Source organism: Micropterus dolomieu, linkage group LG20 (genome assembly GCF_021292245.1).
Source record: "Micropterus dolomieu isolate WLL.071019.BEF.003 ecotype Adirondacks linkage group LG20, ASM2129224v1, whole genome shotgun sequence".
In the NCBI taxonomy this organism is placed as follows: Eukaryota; Metazoa; Chordata; class Actinopteri; order Centrarchiformes; family Centrarchidae; genus Micropterus; species Micropterus dolomieu.
This window is the reverse complement of record NC_060169.1, coordinates 23,882,720-23,901,068: the sequence shown is the minus strand read 5'-3', so window position 1 is coordinate 23,901,068 and position 18,349 is coordinate 23,882,720. Positions and strand designations below refer to the sequence as shown.

Below are 18,349 nucleotides of genomic sequence, written 5' to 3'. Positions count from 1 at the left end.
AATAATTATATGATTGAAGAAAATTTCTATTAGTAAGTTAAAGCTGTTCAACATTAATGTTAAATACAACATAAAGGGCCAATGTGTTAATTTACACATTTGAGAAAAAGTTGTCAAATCAAACAACGGCGGTTCAGCTACAATGTCTCTGGCATTGTTGAGGGCAGAAATGGTGTAGGCAGAATGTATAAGGATTGGAGTGTCTGTGTCAGTCTGCCGTAAAATAAGTAGTGCTCATCTAATAATTTTAAATCTCTATGATGGTTAAAAATTGTACTGTCTGTAATTGACAAAAATGGTATTCTCACTGATTTTGGTGCAACCACGGTAGATTTCAAAATAGAGTAAGTTATGTTCTTTGTTTTTAGTAAATGTTTCTCATTCACGTCATTCATTTTTCCCCCCATTTTATAGCTTTGTCATTTTTTTATCACTTCCCCCTTCTTCATCTCCGTCTCTCTCTCTGATGTCTCTTTCTGTCCCTCTCTCACAGACACTCGAACAGCTGCTTGCTGTGTCTCAGTTTTTAGTGAATCCCTGAAGAGTGGTGAAAATATACCTAGGCTCAGCACAGGCATTCACACACACACACACTCAAGACACATACATGCAAAGATGCACGTACACACAAATGCACACAATGTCACACACATGCCCAGCTGGTAATGTTGTTGAGACATAAAAAAAATTTTAAAAAAGAAGAATAAGAAGACGTCAGAAAGACACGAGGACAGCCAGTCAGCTGGGAAAAGAGTAGGTGTGTATGTGTGTGTGTCTTTGATTATTGTGTGCTTGCTTACCCAACATCCACATGTGTGTGTTCACAGGGGAACACTGTGCACTGTGTGAGAAAGTCAATCCACTGTGATTTCATCTCTCGACATGACATATAGTCTGGCCCCTCCGGAGCACAAAGTGTGTGCATGCATACGTGCACACACACACACACACACACACACACATCTTCCTGCAGTGAGTGAGTGAGTGAGTGTGTGAGGGTGTGTGTGTGTGTGTGTGTGTGTGTGTGTGTGTGTGTGTGTGTGTGTGTACTGGAGCCCAACCAATACTGGATTTTTAAAGCTGATACTATTTATTGAGCTGGTGTTGTTTTTTTAACATATGCAAAACAACAAACATGTATGATAAGGATCCCTTTGATTGAGTTGTGACCAAGAAATTGAGCAAGACTGGAAAGCACTGGAAATTAAATTACTGTCAGAAGAAACTATAAACAATAACTCACAACAAAATATATTTATATTAGTACTGAAAAAATCTAAACTATAATAAATATTAAACAAAGAAGCTTTTACAGTGTGGACAAGCCTGTATCATGAACTTAAAAAATATTTTTGATTGACTGATGACAGTCATCTTTATGTATGAATATATCACTCATTTGCTGGTGCTGGTTTGTTTCTAACAGAGCCAACCAACAATATTTATGTCAACAGATTAAACTCAAAAACACATTTTCAAACCATTCTTCATTTATTTTCTGCAATTTCCTGTAACTTAATGGCCAACATATATACCAATACCATAAGCTAAAATCATCAAAAGCATTATTTAATAAGTACATCAGCTTTTATGTGCTTGCTTCATCTTGAGTTTGTGTTTGTGTGTGCTGGTATGCATGAACACAATCTGTGTATGTGTGCACTTTCTCTGCACTTTGTGCCAAACCCCTTGTAATATATTCAGGTATTTAAAAGTGTTTGGTTTGTTTAAAGTTGTGGAGGGGTTTTGGTCTCCTAGAGAGCTCGGATAACCCTAATCCACAACACACATTTTTATCAGTAGTTCATTGGCAGGGCTAAATATTGACTTATCATTAAGTGGAATGACTGGAACCCTAATAATAATTCACGTTGTCTAAGCACCTTGTGTTGACGCAGCGCTCCCGACGCTATTAACGAATGTATGCAAATCCAACGTAAATCTGAAGATTAGGGCTGAAGCATTCTGCGATGCAGGAGAGAAAACAAGAGGTGTGTGATAAAATGTTGTCAACACATACACGCACATGCATCCACATGCACAAACACACACAGCTTATAAAGAGGAAGAGAAAATACGAGGTGTGTGTTTCAAAACGTTAACACAAATGAACAAGCATGTCACACACACCCATTCACAGATAACACTTGCAAAGACAGGGATTGGGTTTCTGCTGAATGGGTGATAATACAATAGTGAAGTTTAGCTGCAGAACAGCAAACAAACAATGTAGACCTATGAACTGTGGATGCAAAGACAGATAGAGAGAGCAGTAGTGAAAGGAAAAGGGGATGGAGACAAGAGTAAGATGCGAAGATGATGAGGAGAAAAGAGGACATGGTCATGGTCAAGAGAAATGGAGGAAGGATGAAGAGTATGATAGGAAAATAAGGCATTAAAGACAGAGAAGAGGACATAAGATAAGAGAGCACCTGGAAAATTGGGGAGATATAGGTTGATATAGAAGTTAGGGATGCAGGGAGAAAATATGATTAGAGAAATAACTGATGCAGAGTGGAGAAGAGGCAGGAGACAACTCCTGAACTTCAGGTCACAAGTGATAAAGGTGGTCAGAAAAAGCACAAGAGTGAATCAAGTTATGTAGAGAGCTTGAACAGAGCCATGTGGAACGATACATGGAAGGACAGTTGGATTGCTAAAATTGTGAGCCGTGGAGGGCCTGGTGTCCAGGTGGAAGCGAGGAGTAGAGGTGAGGAGGACGAAGGATGAGTGGAAAGAAGCTATTTTGGAAAAGTGTTGAGCTGTTTATTTGCGCGTCATTGAAGCTGAAGTAAGGCGCTGGGGGAATTGGCCACCAAGCCCCTGCTCTGCAACAGCTGCCGCCGCTAAGTGAGTTACTAGCCGTCAGACTGCCTTTATGTCACACAATCACACACATACACACACATGCATTTTCCTGTCACATGTTGCCTGTGATGGATGCGGTGAGGATATAATGCACTGCAACAGCACAGGAGAAAATATGTGCCATTCTCCACTTTTGGCCTTTAAGTGAAATGATTGCTTAAATTAACAGCATTTCATGTAGGTAAAGAGTGAACGCTGATTAGGTTGTTAAACAATAAGTTATTTATCACTCAACAACTAGCTGCAGCCCCATTAAAGGCCAAGATCATGATACAAAGCAATGACTTAGTGTTTAATGTCTGCTGTCAAATAAAATGGGCAACACAGCTGGGGGTAGATAGTGCCACAGATCAGCATGTCATGAGTTTATCGTCAATTTGCTAAATACCTCATGAAACTTAGATTATTTTAACTCTAAACTAAATAATTACAAAAGACAGAGGGGTTCTTATAATATTTCGGTCTGATTCAAAATGAGAAGCTTTAACTATTGGCCTCATTAAAATACGATTTATCCTTTTTCCACCAGCACAGTTATGATGTTTTATTCGTGCCGTGCCATGCTCATTTGTATTTCCAATGCATCCTCACAGCAGGGGGTTACTTTGCTGACTCATTGTTATAGCAGGACAACATTATAGCCCTAATCCATTGCAAGGCCGAAGCTTTATGCTCCCCGCCCTCGACTAAGCTAAGACGTCAAAGTAACCAGATTGGTTCAACTTGTGTTATTAGGAGGGCCACTGGAGAAAAAGCACCATGTTTACTCTCTACCTTCAGCTTTCATTAGTTTAGCTGTGTAAGAGCTGCTGCCACTTTTGTTTCAGCCTCATTTCCATGACATAACCTTAATCTAACACACACAGTGTTTTCTGAACTTCTCTCCTATGTTATGGTATTGCTTTGTATGATTTAGGAAAACCAAGTTAGGTTAGTGTCCAGTTAGTGGGGCGGCACCCTAGTTGCTTAGGAGTTAAGACAAGCACAAGGAACCTCAACGTCTGGGGTTGGAATCTACTGTCACTACTGGTCATCATAGCGACAGTGAAATGATGTGCCAGAATTACTATTATTATTATTATCTGTTAATTGAACACTACAGTGTTTGAAAATACAACACTACCAAGCACTGAGACTACTGCAACTACTTGCGGAGCCTTTGCACTCGATACAAGAAACATCATGACATCATTTTTGGAGCGCGAACCCTTGTGCTGGGGACACTGCGTCTAGCAGAAACCTAGCATTACAGTAGAGTTATAAATATAGCTTTTGCCATTGAACTAGAACAAGTGTTCTTAACCTTTGTTGCAGTCCGACCCCTTTCTGAAAATATTTCGCCCCCCCCCCGACTGGCAGTGAGCGTTCTGCGTGCTGTTTATACGAGCTGGTAAAAACGGCAACAGCGTGAAGAGGCGCTGAGCGTTTTTTCCCGGTCGCGGAGAGTTGAAAAATTTGCCTTGCAACATTAAAAAACCGCAGCGCCTCGCTCTTTTCTAAATTCAACCAAAAAAGGCACTGCTGTGCGCCTCGCGTTTTCGAACCTGCAAAGCGCTTTCTGTCTGATTGGGGCCTGATTCTTCTTTGTCGTTTTATAGTGGTTGGCAGTACTGCCACCTTCTGGATTAAACAGTGCAAAATATTTACAGTGTCCACCCAAAGTGTTTCCATTCACAACTGTAGTCCGTCTAGTTATTTTTAAGTTATTTTATTCTATTTTTGTGTCTATGGCAGCATTCTGGCAGCCCCACTGGGACCAGGTCCCGACCCCCAGATGAAGAACCACTTAACTAGAAGGATGTTCAATGCCAAATACTTGTTTAGCACAGTAAAGCTTTTCTAATTAGAATAAAGTTGAACTTTATAAAGGTTATGTAGACAAAACGTTATTTTCTCCACCAAGAATGAGACTTGCCTCAAATCTGCAGGCACTAAAACAGTTTCAATTTGTCATTCAAAGCAAGTTAGTTGAATTTGAAGTATGAAGTTCAGGAGAATGTGAAGAAAAATGCTTGAAATTTGATATTCAGCTGCAAAACATTTACAGGGAAATGGAGTGATATCATGTATTTTAAATGTCACCTTGCTGCTGAAGGTGAAGTGGTGGCAGAAAGACATCACCTATCACTGTCAGAGATGGCAGCTCAGAAAAACACACTTCCTCTCCCCCTGCACTCTTTTGACGGAATAGCCTGAATATTACTGCTGTAGGAAGAGATGAATGCAAGAGAGGAAAAGAGGCATGCAGGGGTAGAGAAGACGGAGGGAAGAGGAGATGAGGATGCATGTATGTAAGATAAGATGCACACCAATATTCAGAGCAGCCTAAATACTGTTTCTATGTCTTCTAAACAATCGTTCAACTATTCACAAAATCTGTGTTAGTGAGCACTTCTCTTTTGCTTAGATAATACATCCACCTCACAGGTGTGGCATATCAAATGCTGACCAGACAGCATCGGTTTTGCACAGGTGTGCCTTAGGCTGGCCGCAATAAAAGGCCATTCGAAAATGTGCAGTTTCGCTGTATTGCGGGGGTCCGATACATCAGTATCTGGTGTAGCTGTCTGCCATCTGCCCTACAGTGAAAACCGCGATTCTTTGTTGAAGAGAACACCTCTCCAAAGTGCCAGAGGCCATTGAATGTCAGCATTTGCCCACTCAAGTTGCTTATGACGACGAACTGCAGTCAGGTCGAGACCGATGAAGATGACAAACGTACAGATGAGCTTCCCTGAAATGTTCCTGACAGTCTGTGCAGAAATTCTTTGGTCATGCAAACCGATTGCTGCAGCAGCTGTCCGTGTGGCTGGTCTCAGACGATCTTGGATGTGGAGGTCCTGGGCTGGTGTGGTTATAGGTGGTCTGCGGTTGTGAGGCCGGTTGGATGTACTGCCAAATTCTGTGAAACGCCTTTGGAGACGGCTTGTCATAGAGAAATGAACGTTCAATTCATGAGCAACAGCTCTGATGGACATACCTGCAGTCAGCATGCCAATTGCACGCTCCCTCAAAACTTGCAACATCTGTGGCATTGTGCTGTGTGATGGAACTGCACATTTTCGAGTGGCCTTTTATTGTGGCCAGCCTAAGGCACACCTGTGCAATACCCATGCTGTCTGATCAGCATCTTGATATGCCACACCTGTGAGGTGGATGGATTATCTCTGCAAAGGAGAAGTGCTCACTAACACAGATTTTGACAGATTTGAGAGAATACTTGAGAGAAATAGGCCTGTCGTGTACATAGAGAAAGTCTTAGATCTTTGAGTTCAGCTCATGATGAATGGGGGCAAAAACAAGTGTTGCGTTAATAATTTTGTTCTGAACAAAATTATATAACAGTAATGTTACGCATATCTTCTTGTCTTTAGGTTTCGTTTGCTGTGGTCAAGAGTATATAAACTCTTCAAGCTCTCTTTGCTGTATGGGCAATAACGGCTATCTCACAGTGCACCCTGCTGGCAATGCCACAGTGACATTGCAGTGCTGTGGGTCAAAGGTCATACATCAGGAAGAGGAATGCTGCAATGGGATTGGGTATGACCCTCAACGACACGTGTGTGCTGACCAACCCACACCCGGCCTGTTAATGCAGGTGTGTTTGTATGTATCTGTATTTGTGTCTCTGTGTCTATGTCTATACACCCGTAACTGGTGGTCTTTCTCTCACTGGTAATCTTCTCAAAGTTGGTGAAATCCTCTCTGTTGTTTATAACAGGTTGTACTTGCATGTAGACAAGTATTCTGTTTTGTCAGTCATGTTTTAAATAGTCAGTTTGTTTCTATAGATCTCTTACACTTCTTTGTTATCTTTTATGTCCACTGGTTCTGCTGTGTAGTGGTCCAGTTGTGCCATTGGTCCACACATTTTTTCCTGTGGTTTAAATGTCTGCTACAAGTGTTTCAAAAGCAGGGAACTCCCTGGGAATTTTCAAATAGTTGTTACATAATAAATGTATTATTTATATAACAATATATATTTAACTCTAGCCATTAGTGGTTTTAGATTAGACTTGCTGTCATTTGGGATGATATATCGGCCTCATGAGTGCGGGCATCGATTAACCGAAAACGACATTCCATGTCCTTCTTTACAGACTTAAGAGTAGCAGGGACATAAATTAGCGAGAACAACTAAATTTGGCATATGTACAGAACGACAAAGTCAATAATAATTTAAATGCACCTATAGATTTGAATTAAATGCTTGTATGTATTGGCAATTGACACAAATTTCACAAGTGACTTCCACGCTTCAGAAATGCAAGCGAGTCTGGCAGAAAAAAAGATATGGCGATGTTAGTAGTTAGATCTGTCTCTCTCTCCCTCCCTCTCCATCTCTCAAACTCACACTCATTGTCACATCAGGAGTTGGGGACTGGGCGATCTTCCATTTATCAACTGGGGTCGTGTGATGTTTGTGTGTTCCTAAGTCAGCATGAGATACACATACGCACAAAGAGGCACACACACACAGAGGGACAAAGGGTAGGAATTCTCATTAGCTCTAATGATGTCATTAAGGTCCATGCAGACCACACACAAACACGTGCATAGCTACATTTTGCATGTGTATAAGAAACGCCTCTGACTTTATATTATTATAAGCTTACAACTGGTAAGATAATAGTAAACATCTATAAGAAACATTTTTGTGGTAGTTATCTGTGTCTGTGTGGAGTGTGATAAAAAATAAAGATTTAGAATCTCATGGGTTCACTTTTCTCCTTTTTTTTGTCTCCCCTTACTTTCCTCTTTAATGCTCTCTTACTTTTTAACTCTTCCATCTTTTCCTGTACGCTTTCTATAATCTTTATCTGTCTCTTCTTGCTTCCTCTGTGCAGCACCAGTGTTTGCAGGGCACCGTGTGTCCTGTAGCTGCAGCATCTACAGCTTACTGTGGCTCCTGTGACCTCGATCCATCTACAACCGCCTGCACATGGGTCCTGTCTGCACACGCACACCCTGACACGCACTCCACAACATACTCTCCTTCCATCGACACCACACATGAAACTCTGACTCCGGGCCCGTCTACACATACAAACAGAAGTGAAAACACATACAAAATGGCGGGCACATACAGTCACACAAACACTGAATACTCGCAATTCGAGGGAAGCCTGTGCCCGTCGCATGAGGAGGTAGTGTACAGCGGAGACGCCAACAGATACACTTATACAGGTATGTGTTTGTGTCTGTCAGCTTCAAACATGTACTGTAGGCTTATTAGCATTTGGAAACTTAAGTTTTTAGTTGTTTGTGTGTCAATTAGTGATCTCAGCAGCTAGGCAGGTTGAACATGTACTTCTTCCTTGGAATAAGGAATTGTTGATTAGTGGTAGTTAAAATAGGATGACAAAAGGAATTCCTAAAGTCATTTAGGAGACTTCAGCTCAGTTGAAGGTTAGTTTAAGTAGATATTAATCTCATAATCCTATTTCTGTTATCAGCATGCCTCTATATGCCTAATGTATGTGAGTTTTAAACATTTTGACCATTCACAATATATCTGCATCCCTGCTTCTGACCTGCGACTTGGAATTTAGTCTAGTAATTCGGACTCTCACTACAGTCGTTCGAGCTGTCATGAAGAATAATTATGCAGAAAATGGCCTTCTGTGAAACACACCACTCATAGAAATTTTGAGCCCACAGAAACCAATTCTGCACTTACTCACTGCAATCAACGGGCTTTAGAGACAGATGCCCTTCCTCACGCTCACACACACCAAGACAGCTGTTGCAGTGCACATTGATTGCTGTAACGTGGTGTCTCTCTGTGCTGTACACTTGTGTGTCATTAAAACTTAGAGATGGGCGTTTAAATGCCATTTCAACATTCGCTACTATTTATCAGCCCAAAGGGAGTTGGAGTGAGTGTGAGTGTGGGGGGGGGGGGGCGTATGTGTTAGGATTTTCAGTCTGTCCACACATTATTTATCTGGGTAGTTACATTTGTTTAATCAAGACTAATTGTAGTTGTGGATGTGTGTGTGTCTGTGAATGGGTATGGGTGGTTGTTGTATTGTGTGTCTTAGTGTCCAGTTAGTTACTATTTAAGTGTTCGTCTGTAGTCAATGTGGTCCTGTGTATGTGTGTGTGTGTGTGTGTATGTGTGTATGTGTGTATGTGGGGGGTGGGGGGTGGTTAGGATAAGAGTTTCTAGGCAATGCTGTGACACCATCTGGGCAGAGGCACATAAAGCTGTCGCCACCCACCATACACCAGATGTTTCTCATGCACACATACACACACATTCACACATACAGAGTATCTAGTAACTATACTTCTCTGTGAGGTGGATCACACAAACATAGCTACATATGTGCAATGAGTTTTTTTTATGTTTTCTTAATCAAACAGTGTGTGTGTGTGTGTGTGTGTGTGTGTGGGTGTGGGTGTGTTTTGCTGCTTCAGTTATCACAGTAGTAAAGACAAGAGTCACATACTGGCAGTTCAAAACAAGGTCTCATTTACAGCAGCAGTCCCTTAACACCCCTAAAAATAATGCACATGTGTGTGGAGGGTTGTCACAACCTGTCTCCCAGAATGCTTCAGTCACGGCCTGATGTTTACAACTACACACCAAAAGTAGTGGAACATTTGGTACATGTTCATCTAACTTGTGCTTATATTGGCAATTCAACTCCAAGTACGCACATGTTCAATCTTGGAATTCTTGTTACGACATGTTATATTAATCCCATTTACTAACTGTCCTGTCACATATCAGGAGATGCAAATCCATGATGTGATTTTTATTATTTTACTGATCACAAAATCTCATTTAAACATTTCTATTAAGCGTAACGGATTCTTCAAGTTCCCAAAGTTTTTTTCATTTTCATTTTCTTTCATCTAAAACTTGCAATGAATTTTCAACGAGATAGTTTGCGTACTGGAATGAGAGAATATCCTATGTGTGCACTTACAGTATAAATCACATGTAATCACTTAAGTGTTGCAGTGTTCATAAATTATTTATTTATTACTCAATGTATTGACAGTCTTACTGACAGATTTGTTGTTTATTTTCTTGCACCCCTTCTTAATTGATTTTTCTTTCTCCCTCCCCCCATGCTGCTCTCATTCTTACCTTCCTTACTCTAATAGACTCTGACCTTGAGCCCTTCACAACCTATGAGTACAGAGTGAGGGCCTGGAACAGCTTTGGACGAGGCTCCAGTGGCCTTACTACAGTGACCACCAGTGAAGACAAACCATGGGGAGTGGCACCGCCCCGTTGGAGTCGCTTAGATGAACGAGATGACATCATCCAGCTGCAATGGCATGCACCTGCCAGGCCTAATGGTGTGTATGTGCATGTGTGTATAACCAAAAATCCCCTTCTCTGTAAATGTAGTCCAGCTGGATTAATTTCAGTAGAGAGGTATTCATGATTAATGTGGATGTGGGCTTAAAAACACGGTGTTTTTAATGTTATATATAGAGATAAATCTGATATTAATTATGAACCTATTAAAGAACCTTATCCCTTTTACCAGGGGACATCACCCACTATGTTGTACTACGGGATGGACAAGAGCGTTACCGTGGTGATGAAAACAGTTTCACTGACGTAGGTGGGATCAGGCCTTTTCAGGAATACAATTACCAGCTGAGGGTCTGTAACCGGGCTGGTTGTACTGACAGTACACAGGTAAGACTACATGTGTGTTGGTGCCTTTGCAGTTTTTCAGACTAACATTTTCAGTATTTGCTCATTAGCAGCTTATGTGGTTAACCTATGTGGCTAGTTTGTTTAGCTGTCCCACAAATACTGTATAATACCAAGTCTGCATCAGTCTTGAAGTTTTTAGGAGTTCAGTGGCTGCCGGGAGTTTGGAGCATTCAAAGCAAGACACTTAATGAGCTGGCATATCTTTTTTTAAAGCTTGAAATCTCAGCAGTAGCTATTGCGATAACAAATACAGTAAGTGACAGATGAGCAACACTTTTGATGCTCCATTGGTATATTATAATTGTTTTGTACAAAATAAATTTTAATATTCATTACTATTTCTTGACTAATTACTGTTCTGTTTAGTTCTACTCTGTGCTGCTTGATTGTCTCTGTCCTGCCAGTCTGCCACGGAGAGCTTTCTCTTTTTCATACACCAGCACACATTTTACAAAACCTTACTCTGTTGTAGCACCCCATTTCATAAAGACATTATCCCCCTGTATGATTATCTAACAGCTCCTCCACAGATGGACTGAGCTTCACTGAACTAAGCACCACTTTACTCTCTTGTTTAGTTCCCTCCTTTAATTTAGGCCGAACACTTGAATGAAAAGAAAGGTGTATAAAAAAAGTGTGTTACTGTGTGCATGTGTGTGTGAAAAAGAGAGGAAAATCAGATAGCTTGTCAGTGGGGGATTTTCTGTAAAGAAACAAAAATCAGCTTTACCAAAATGTATCTATCAATAAATTTACCATAATAGTCGAGAGTGTGCGGCAGCTGCTCTTGTTACTTGGAGTCATCTCTTATTCTATTACTAACCTGTCTGAATACAAGTGTTCAAAGATCACTTTTCCTGTTTTGTTCTGTCAAGATGAAATTCCCTGGACATGCAACACCCTGCTTCACATTAAATTAACTCACAGCAGCAACCTGCAAGCATTGGTCATCTGCAGTTGGCTGCTCATCTGATCGATTGTTTGGCCAGTGGCCTTTCAGCGAAATGCTCTTACCCTCTCATCAAAGCCTCCTCAGATGCTGATTTCTAAACATGGTTTACATTATAATTCAGGTGCTTGGTTGTTCTGCAAGTGTTATTTTACAAATTTTAAACCTGTGTCTGACATTTGTTGTGATGTTTCCACACTGTGTGAACTCTGTACTTTTCCCATGTCGAAACAAGTTGTTATTTAGCCTTGTTTCTGCTCTCTCCCCCTATATGCGAGGCTCTGGATTTGCTGAGCCTACCTGATGTTTGTGATAGCGTCCATAATAGCTTCACACAGAACTCCCCCCTGCTATCTTTCTGGCTGTAGCAGAGCTGATATCACCACAACAATTAATTTCTCCGGCTTAGAGGTGATGAAAGCTCCTGTTGAAAACTGTCTTTCTGGCTTTTTTTAAAGCTAATTTAACATCTCATTATTTTGATAAGCACATTCTTACGTAAAGACGAAGCCTGTTGATGTGTCACTGGAGGGCTGAGCTGGAGGTACAGTTGGTTGAACTGGTTGTGAGGGGTTGATAGATAAATAGATGATGGATGGATAAATGGATGCAATAAATGAATATTGGGGAGAGTGATGATATGGATGAAATATGAATGGACAGTGATAAAGGAAGGAGTAGTAAGTGGTTAGAGAGAAGATCAACATTGTTGACGGCTTTCCCATATACTATACGTATATGGGAAAGCCGTCAACAAGGTTTTAGGCAGTTTGGAAAAAATGCTGTAAAGTAAGAATGCTTTCAAAAATAGACATATTTTAGACAGACAGAAGAAAAATCTAAAATAAATCAATATTTGATGTGACCACCCTTTGCCTTCAAAACAGTATTAATTCTTCTTGATACACTTGCACAAAGTTTTTGAAGGAACTCAGCAGGTAGGTTGGCCCAAACGTCTAGGAGAACCCCCTAAAGTTCTTCTGTGGATTTAAGCAGCCTCAGATGCTTCTCTCTCTTCATGTAATACCAGACAGACACGATGATGTTGAGATCAGAGCTCTGTGGGGGCTATACCCTCACTTCCAGGTCTCCTTGTTCTTCATCACACTGAAGAAAGATCTTAATGACTTTTGCGGTATCTTTGAGGTTATTGTCATGCTGCAGAATAAATTTGGGGCCAGTCAAATCCCTGATGGTATTGCATGATGAATAAGTTTCTGTCTGTACTTTTCAACATTAAGGAAACCATTCGTTCTGACCAAATCCCCAACTCTGTTTGCAGAAATGCAGTCCCAAACTTGCAAGGAACCTCCACCATACTTTACTGTTTCCTGCAGACACTCATTCTTGTACCACTCTCCAGCCCTTCGGTGAACAAACTGCCTTCTACTGCAGCCAAATATTTTACATTTTGACTCATCAGTCCACAGCACCTGCTGCCATTAATCATACACCTGGCAATATGCCTCCACATCCCTGACTCTGTGCAAGTGTACCTAGAAGAATTGATGCTGTTTTGAAGACAAAGGGTGGTCACACCAAATATTGATTTGATTTAAATTTTTCTTTTCTTCACTCACAGTGCATTTTATTGATAATCTATTAACATGACTATTTTTGAAAGCATTCTTACTTTACAGCGTTTTTCCCCCAAACTGCCTGAAACTTTTTCACAGTACTGTATATAAAGATTATGTTACAGTATTCATTTAAATTTTTTAGCATATGCTGATATGTAATATTATTGCATTTCTCTTTGTTCACACGTTTCACTTTGTTAAAATAATCCTAATGCCACCCATGCTTTCTCAGTCACATTAATCTGGCTGGCTCCTCAGTGGTTATACTCATGGTTATGCAGCCACTACTCGATGTTTATGGTCATAATTGTTTTGTAATGTAGAATGACTGAAACGTCTGAATCAAAATGAGAACCTGTTAAGAACGAAAACAATGAGCTGAAATCAGCTTAATCCTGTTGATGAAAGCTATTTAGAGCAGAATTGGCTGTTGATTCTCGGTGGGGTCAACAACAGGAGTAATAATTTAGTCATTTGTTCCTGTTGGCTGTTTTTAGTCTGATTTAATTTCTAATTGTGAAATTGTAAAAACAAGACATAATGAGAAAAGTGTGTTTCATAACAAGTTCATTACTTAATAGTTGTGCCTGACATTAATTTATACTGACCATGTCAGCATGATGCAAATGATGCACCCTCTTGACCTCTCATAGCAAAAGTATTTCTCCATTGAAACAGGCCCCTAGATCATCCTGGCAGGTTTCCACTTACCTGAGAACTACACACATGACCAACAGGAGAACTCTACATGCACATACGCTCCTAAAGCCGTACGCACTTACACCACAGACTCAATCTCTGTCTTCCATGTTCTCTCTGTCTACCTCCCTCTGTTCACACAAACAAGCACACACAGTCCTACCAGAGGGTGGAAAGGGAGTGAGTTGGATTAGTTTGTACACCATTGAAAATTGGCCAAACAGTCCCAATTATGGGATAACTTGGGCTAACCTAATACACCACTGCAATTACCTGGCATCACAGCCATCTCTCTCTCTCACACACACACACACACACACACAGGAACAGACGAACAAACACAGGCACACACAAACGCACACCTGCTGTGACAACAGAAGGTGCTGATCTAATACAGTTGGTCACTTAGAGAGGGAGGAAGAGCGATTGGTCCTCCTCTGTTTTCGAATCCTTTTGTCCTGTTCTCTCTTCTATTTGCCTCCTGTCATTTGCCTGATCTCAAAGCTGCGCTCTTCAGTTTCTCCCAACTGTTGTCTCAGTTCTTTCTTAACCTCTCTCATCCTCACACCTTCTCACTTTCCAGACACGAGTTTCTCTTTCACAACCACTGGCATCTGGGTGTCCAACATTTCCCCTTCTTCTCCGTCTCTCACAATCCCATTTTCCTACCTCCCTCCGAGTTTCAATTCCTGTGTATACAGAAAGAAGAGTTGGATGAAGAGGATCCTAGTGACGCATGCTATCAATAAACATAAGATGCATGGATCAGTCATTTCAAATCAAACTGTAAATCAAATCATCTTTCCATATCAGAATTAAGTTGTCCACCAAAGCAATGTAAGGTAAACTTTTAGGTAACTGTACTGTTATATGGCAACCAACATCTCAGTTAACAGAGTGCTGAAGCACTCACTGATTGATACAACACTTCCCCTGTATCTTCCTTATCTTCTTCTGCTCTGCCTCCTTTGCTGTTTGCATGTGTACACCTGCATGCACTTTTGTCTGTGTGTGTGTATGTATGTGTGCGTGTGTGTGCACGTGCATGTGTCTCCTTAGTTGTAGTAGCAGTGTTCTAATTGCATAGCACTGTGTGGGACAGGTGGGGGAAGTGCTAGTGACAGTCTATTAAGGCAGGATATCCCTGTTGCCATTAGCAGCAGATTGCCCTGTGATTCTGTGGTCTCCACATTCACCCAACGTTCACAGGGTCCCACAGATACTACAATAGGAATTTACAATACGCTGGTCACTCACAACACTGTACTAAAAAGCAATATTGTTTTGGCGTGACCTGACTCTTAACGGGGGATTGCTTGTTGGTTTGTTATGTTTTTTGTAGTAGTGATCGTCCGTAATACTATCGATTGAAAACCCTACATGATATCATAATTAAAGTGATTATTGCAGCTTTCAGTTGGGTTCTTTGTCATGGATAAATACTAAAGCGATACAGTAGGTTATTAAGGCAGGATATCCATGTTGCCATCAGAATGGGAAATTGTCACTCTCCAGTATTCTTACACTTGTATACTGCTCTAGGTTAAAGTAAATACACATATGCTGTAATGTAAATCATGGGAAACATTTTCTGGCTTTTGCATTCAGCCGGTCCCTGTAAGTCAGTGGGTTCTAGGAATAAAATATAGTACTGTGTGCAATTCTATAGCCTGCAGACTGTACATGAAAATATGGCAATAGTTCCATAACAGTACATTCACTATGTTGGACAAATACAACTCATTATAAGTCATAAGCTCATTATGGTGCTACCTGTACATACAGCATTTTTTTTCCATCGTGCAGGTTGTGGATGGTTTGTGTTTTGGCTTCAGTTGTTCCCTGTTTTGGCCAGTAGGTTGTAACATAAAAATGTGCTGCTATTCACTTCTTTGTTTTAGTTTTTTTGGAAATAAATTAAGTCATTCTTCGTTGTCAACAAGGTCTTTATTACCTTAGAAACAGTTGTATATCTGTGTTTTTTAATGGGTTGTGATCGTGTTAATTACGTTCATAAATGATCACTGCAGAAACCCATCTGTTTTCCTTTTAACATGCTGTAAAATGTGAGAAATGTGTTATATTTTATGTTTCTTTGTGTGTGTGTTTCTGTGCCTCTGTGTGGATATCCACCTCCATGTGTTTGTGTTTAGGTGTTGGCAGTGACAGTCCAGGGAGTCCCAGAAGGCGTGCAGCATCCAGTGGTAACAGCTTTAAGCCCCTCCTCCCTCCACGTGAACTGGTCTGAACCTAGTCGTCCCAATGGAATCATACGACTTTACCACCTGAACCAGACTGGTGTCGGAACCATATTTACACACAACGATGGGCCCAAAAAGTATACTGTGACTGGTAAGATTTCACTTTTCCTCCGTTCCTCAACTCTCTCATTTTACCATTCATTGTTTTCCCTTTGTTATGTATTTATTTATGTATGCTGGTTTCTGGAAGCCAACTAATGACTGATTTTGGCACCTGATTCGCACCCCTCTCTCTTTGGCCCAGCCCTTTACACACACACATGAACACATGCAGAACAAACAAAACCACAACAAGCACAGAAGCATAATTAAACATTGTAGACAGGCACATAAATACCACGGCAATAGCAATGTGAGACCCAGTGCTCTAACAAAACATTTAAAAAGTACATACAAACAGAAGTGCTGGCTTGTCTTAATATTGTAGATCTGCACAGAAACATGGTGGTGTCAGGACTGGGTGATTTGTGGGTCTTGTTTTATCTACCCTGAGGAGGAGCTGTGTTGCTGGCCCTCTGCCATCCGTCACAACACACACACACACACACACACACTTACACATGCAGACACAAACACCTGCATGAAGCATTGTAAAGCAAATGTTTCTTGTCTGTATAAAAACACATTTCTGAAACAAAACAGGGAAATATTAAGAGAATAGGATAACTGTAGACCAACGTTTGGATGTGGAATAGTTAAACTTACTTCAAATACAGAAATTAAAGTGTTTCAAAGCTTATTTGATTTTTATGTATTACTGTATTATTATTTTTATGAGGATGTACCAAGTGATGACATCTTTTGAAGCTGAAATTCAGTGGCATTTTCCCTTCACAGCTCTCTTCTCTGCTCTGTCTTGGACTCAGACCAGGCATCAGCTTTGCCAGTAGCCAATAGAGTATTCCCACGGCGCCTGTGGTTGGCTTGTATGGTCAGGAGTAGTGTGCACACGAGCATGTGTGTTTGTATGTGTAGGCATGAGGTAAAGCAAACAATGCCAGATAGAGATGGTAATGTGCTGTAATACTGTACCAGCCCCATGTGCCAGTGTAAGCAACCAGCATGCGTGTGTGAAATTTCCCTGTCCCCCAGTGAGACACTGGAAAACCCTGCGCATTCAGCCAAAACCACTACCAGGGCAGTCTCTCTCTCTCCCTTTATCTCTCCCTCTCTCTCACCCTATTTCATTCCTGCACATTATAGCTCTCTTTGTAACAACACATGTTAGCACAGGTACCTAGAAATATGTTCCTGTGTAATAATGTATCTCAGTCCTGGGTTTTGACAGACATACAGAACAATGTTTTACAATAACAAAGGATCAGAAGTGGATCAACTTTTTATGGCTGCTGCGGATTAATTCAAAAGTTGTCCTAAACCAGACCTGCAGCTTAGAACAACACTACTATACATGTTTGATAAATGTTTAAAAAAAAGACTCAAGTGTCCCTCTTCATACTGTATGTATGTGCTGGTATTGTAATGAGTAACTGCGAGTAAATCATGTGCACCTACAATTTTAAATACAAACACAGTAAAGTTAAAAGTGAAACAGAGAGGTAGAAGTAGGCAGAGGGAGTGAGGTGGGGAGTAACCCCAACAGTAAAACTTAAATAAAGAAAGAAGAGATGAAAAATTACACAAGCAGAGGGAGTGTAAGGTGCACAGATTGACACTTTTAAAAGATGGTGAAGGAGAAACAGAAGGAGTGGGACAGATGAAAAGATGGATAGATGTATCTAAGTGTTTTCAGTGAAATATGAACAGGAATAATTGCTGTGCTACTCCCTCATCCTTAATGTTTAATACGCCATTATTCATCTTCCCTGCATCTCTCCGACGGTTCTCACCACTGTCAGAGACAGGCACTCAAAGAGCTTGCACAGTCACTCCCTCACACCACAAAAACTGGAAAATTAAAAATTTTTAAGCTACAATAATGAAATAAAAATGTTATTTGATCTGTTTGAGTGTTTTCTATTAAAATTACTTTCATCTGCAGATGGTAAAACATTTTATCTAAGAGTACCTATTGCTTGATAAAGATATAAAAATACAGTGTTGTAGACATTGTTCTAAACTGTCAGCTTTGAGGCATTAAAAATGAGGAATGTAATTCAAATATTTTAGACATTTGTGGGGTTTTTTCGTTCCAGAAAAAATTTACATTTTACACCTGGGAGGAAATGCCACAAAAACAAATCTGTAACACCATGAATGAATGGCATTTTGACACTTCTGCTTTTTTAGTTTTGAAAAATTGTGGCTTCTACTATTTTTTGTTTATCAATGCAATCAACAGTTT

General features: G+C 40.5%; 1 protein-coding gene across 1 annotated transcript in view; it reads left to right on the top strand.

Moving 5' to 3' along the window:
• The window catches only part of ush2a (Usher syndrome 2A (autosomal recessive, mild)), a 162,560-nt gene that overhangs the window by 93,609 nt on the left and 50,602 nt on the right, over nt 1-18,349 (top strand). The window contains exons 38-42 of the mRNA XM_046033282.1: nt 6,243-6,466; nt 7,716-8,055; nt 9,988-10,185; nt 10,380-10,534; nt 15,937-16,135. Of these exons, the coding sequence (XP_045889238.1) occupies nt 6,243-6,466; nt 7,716-8,055; nt 9,988-10,185; nt 10,380-10,534; nt 15,937-16,135 (1,116 nt within the window). The remainder of the gene's footprint in view (nt 1-6,242; nt 6,467-7,715; nt 8,056-9,987; nt 10,186-10,379; nt 10,535-15,936; nt 16,136-18,349) is intronic.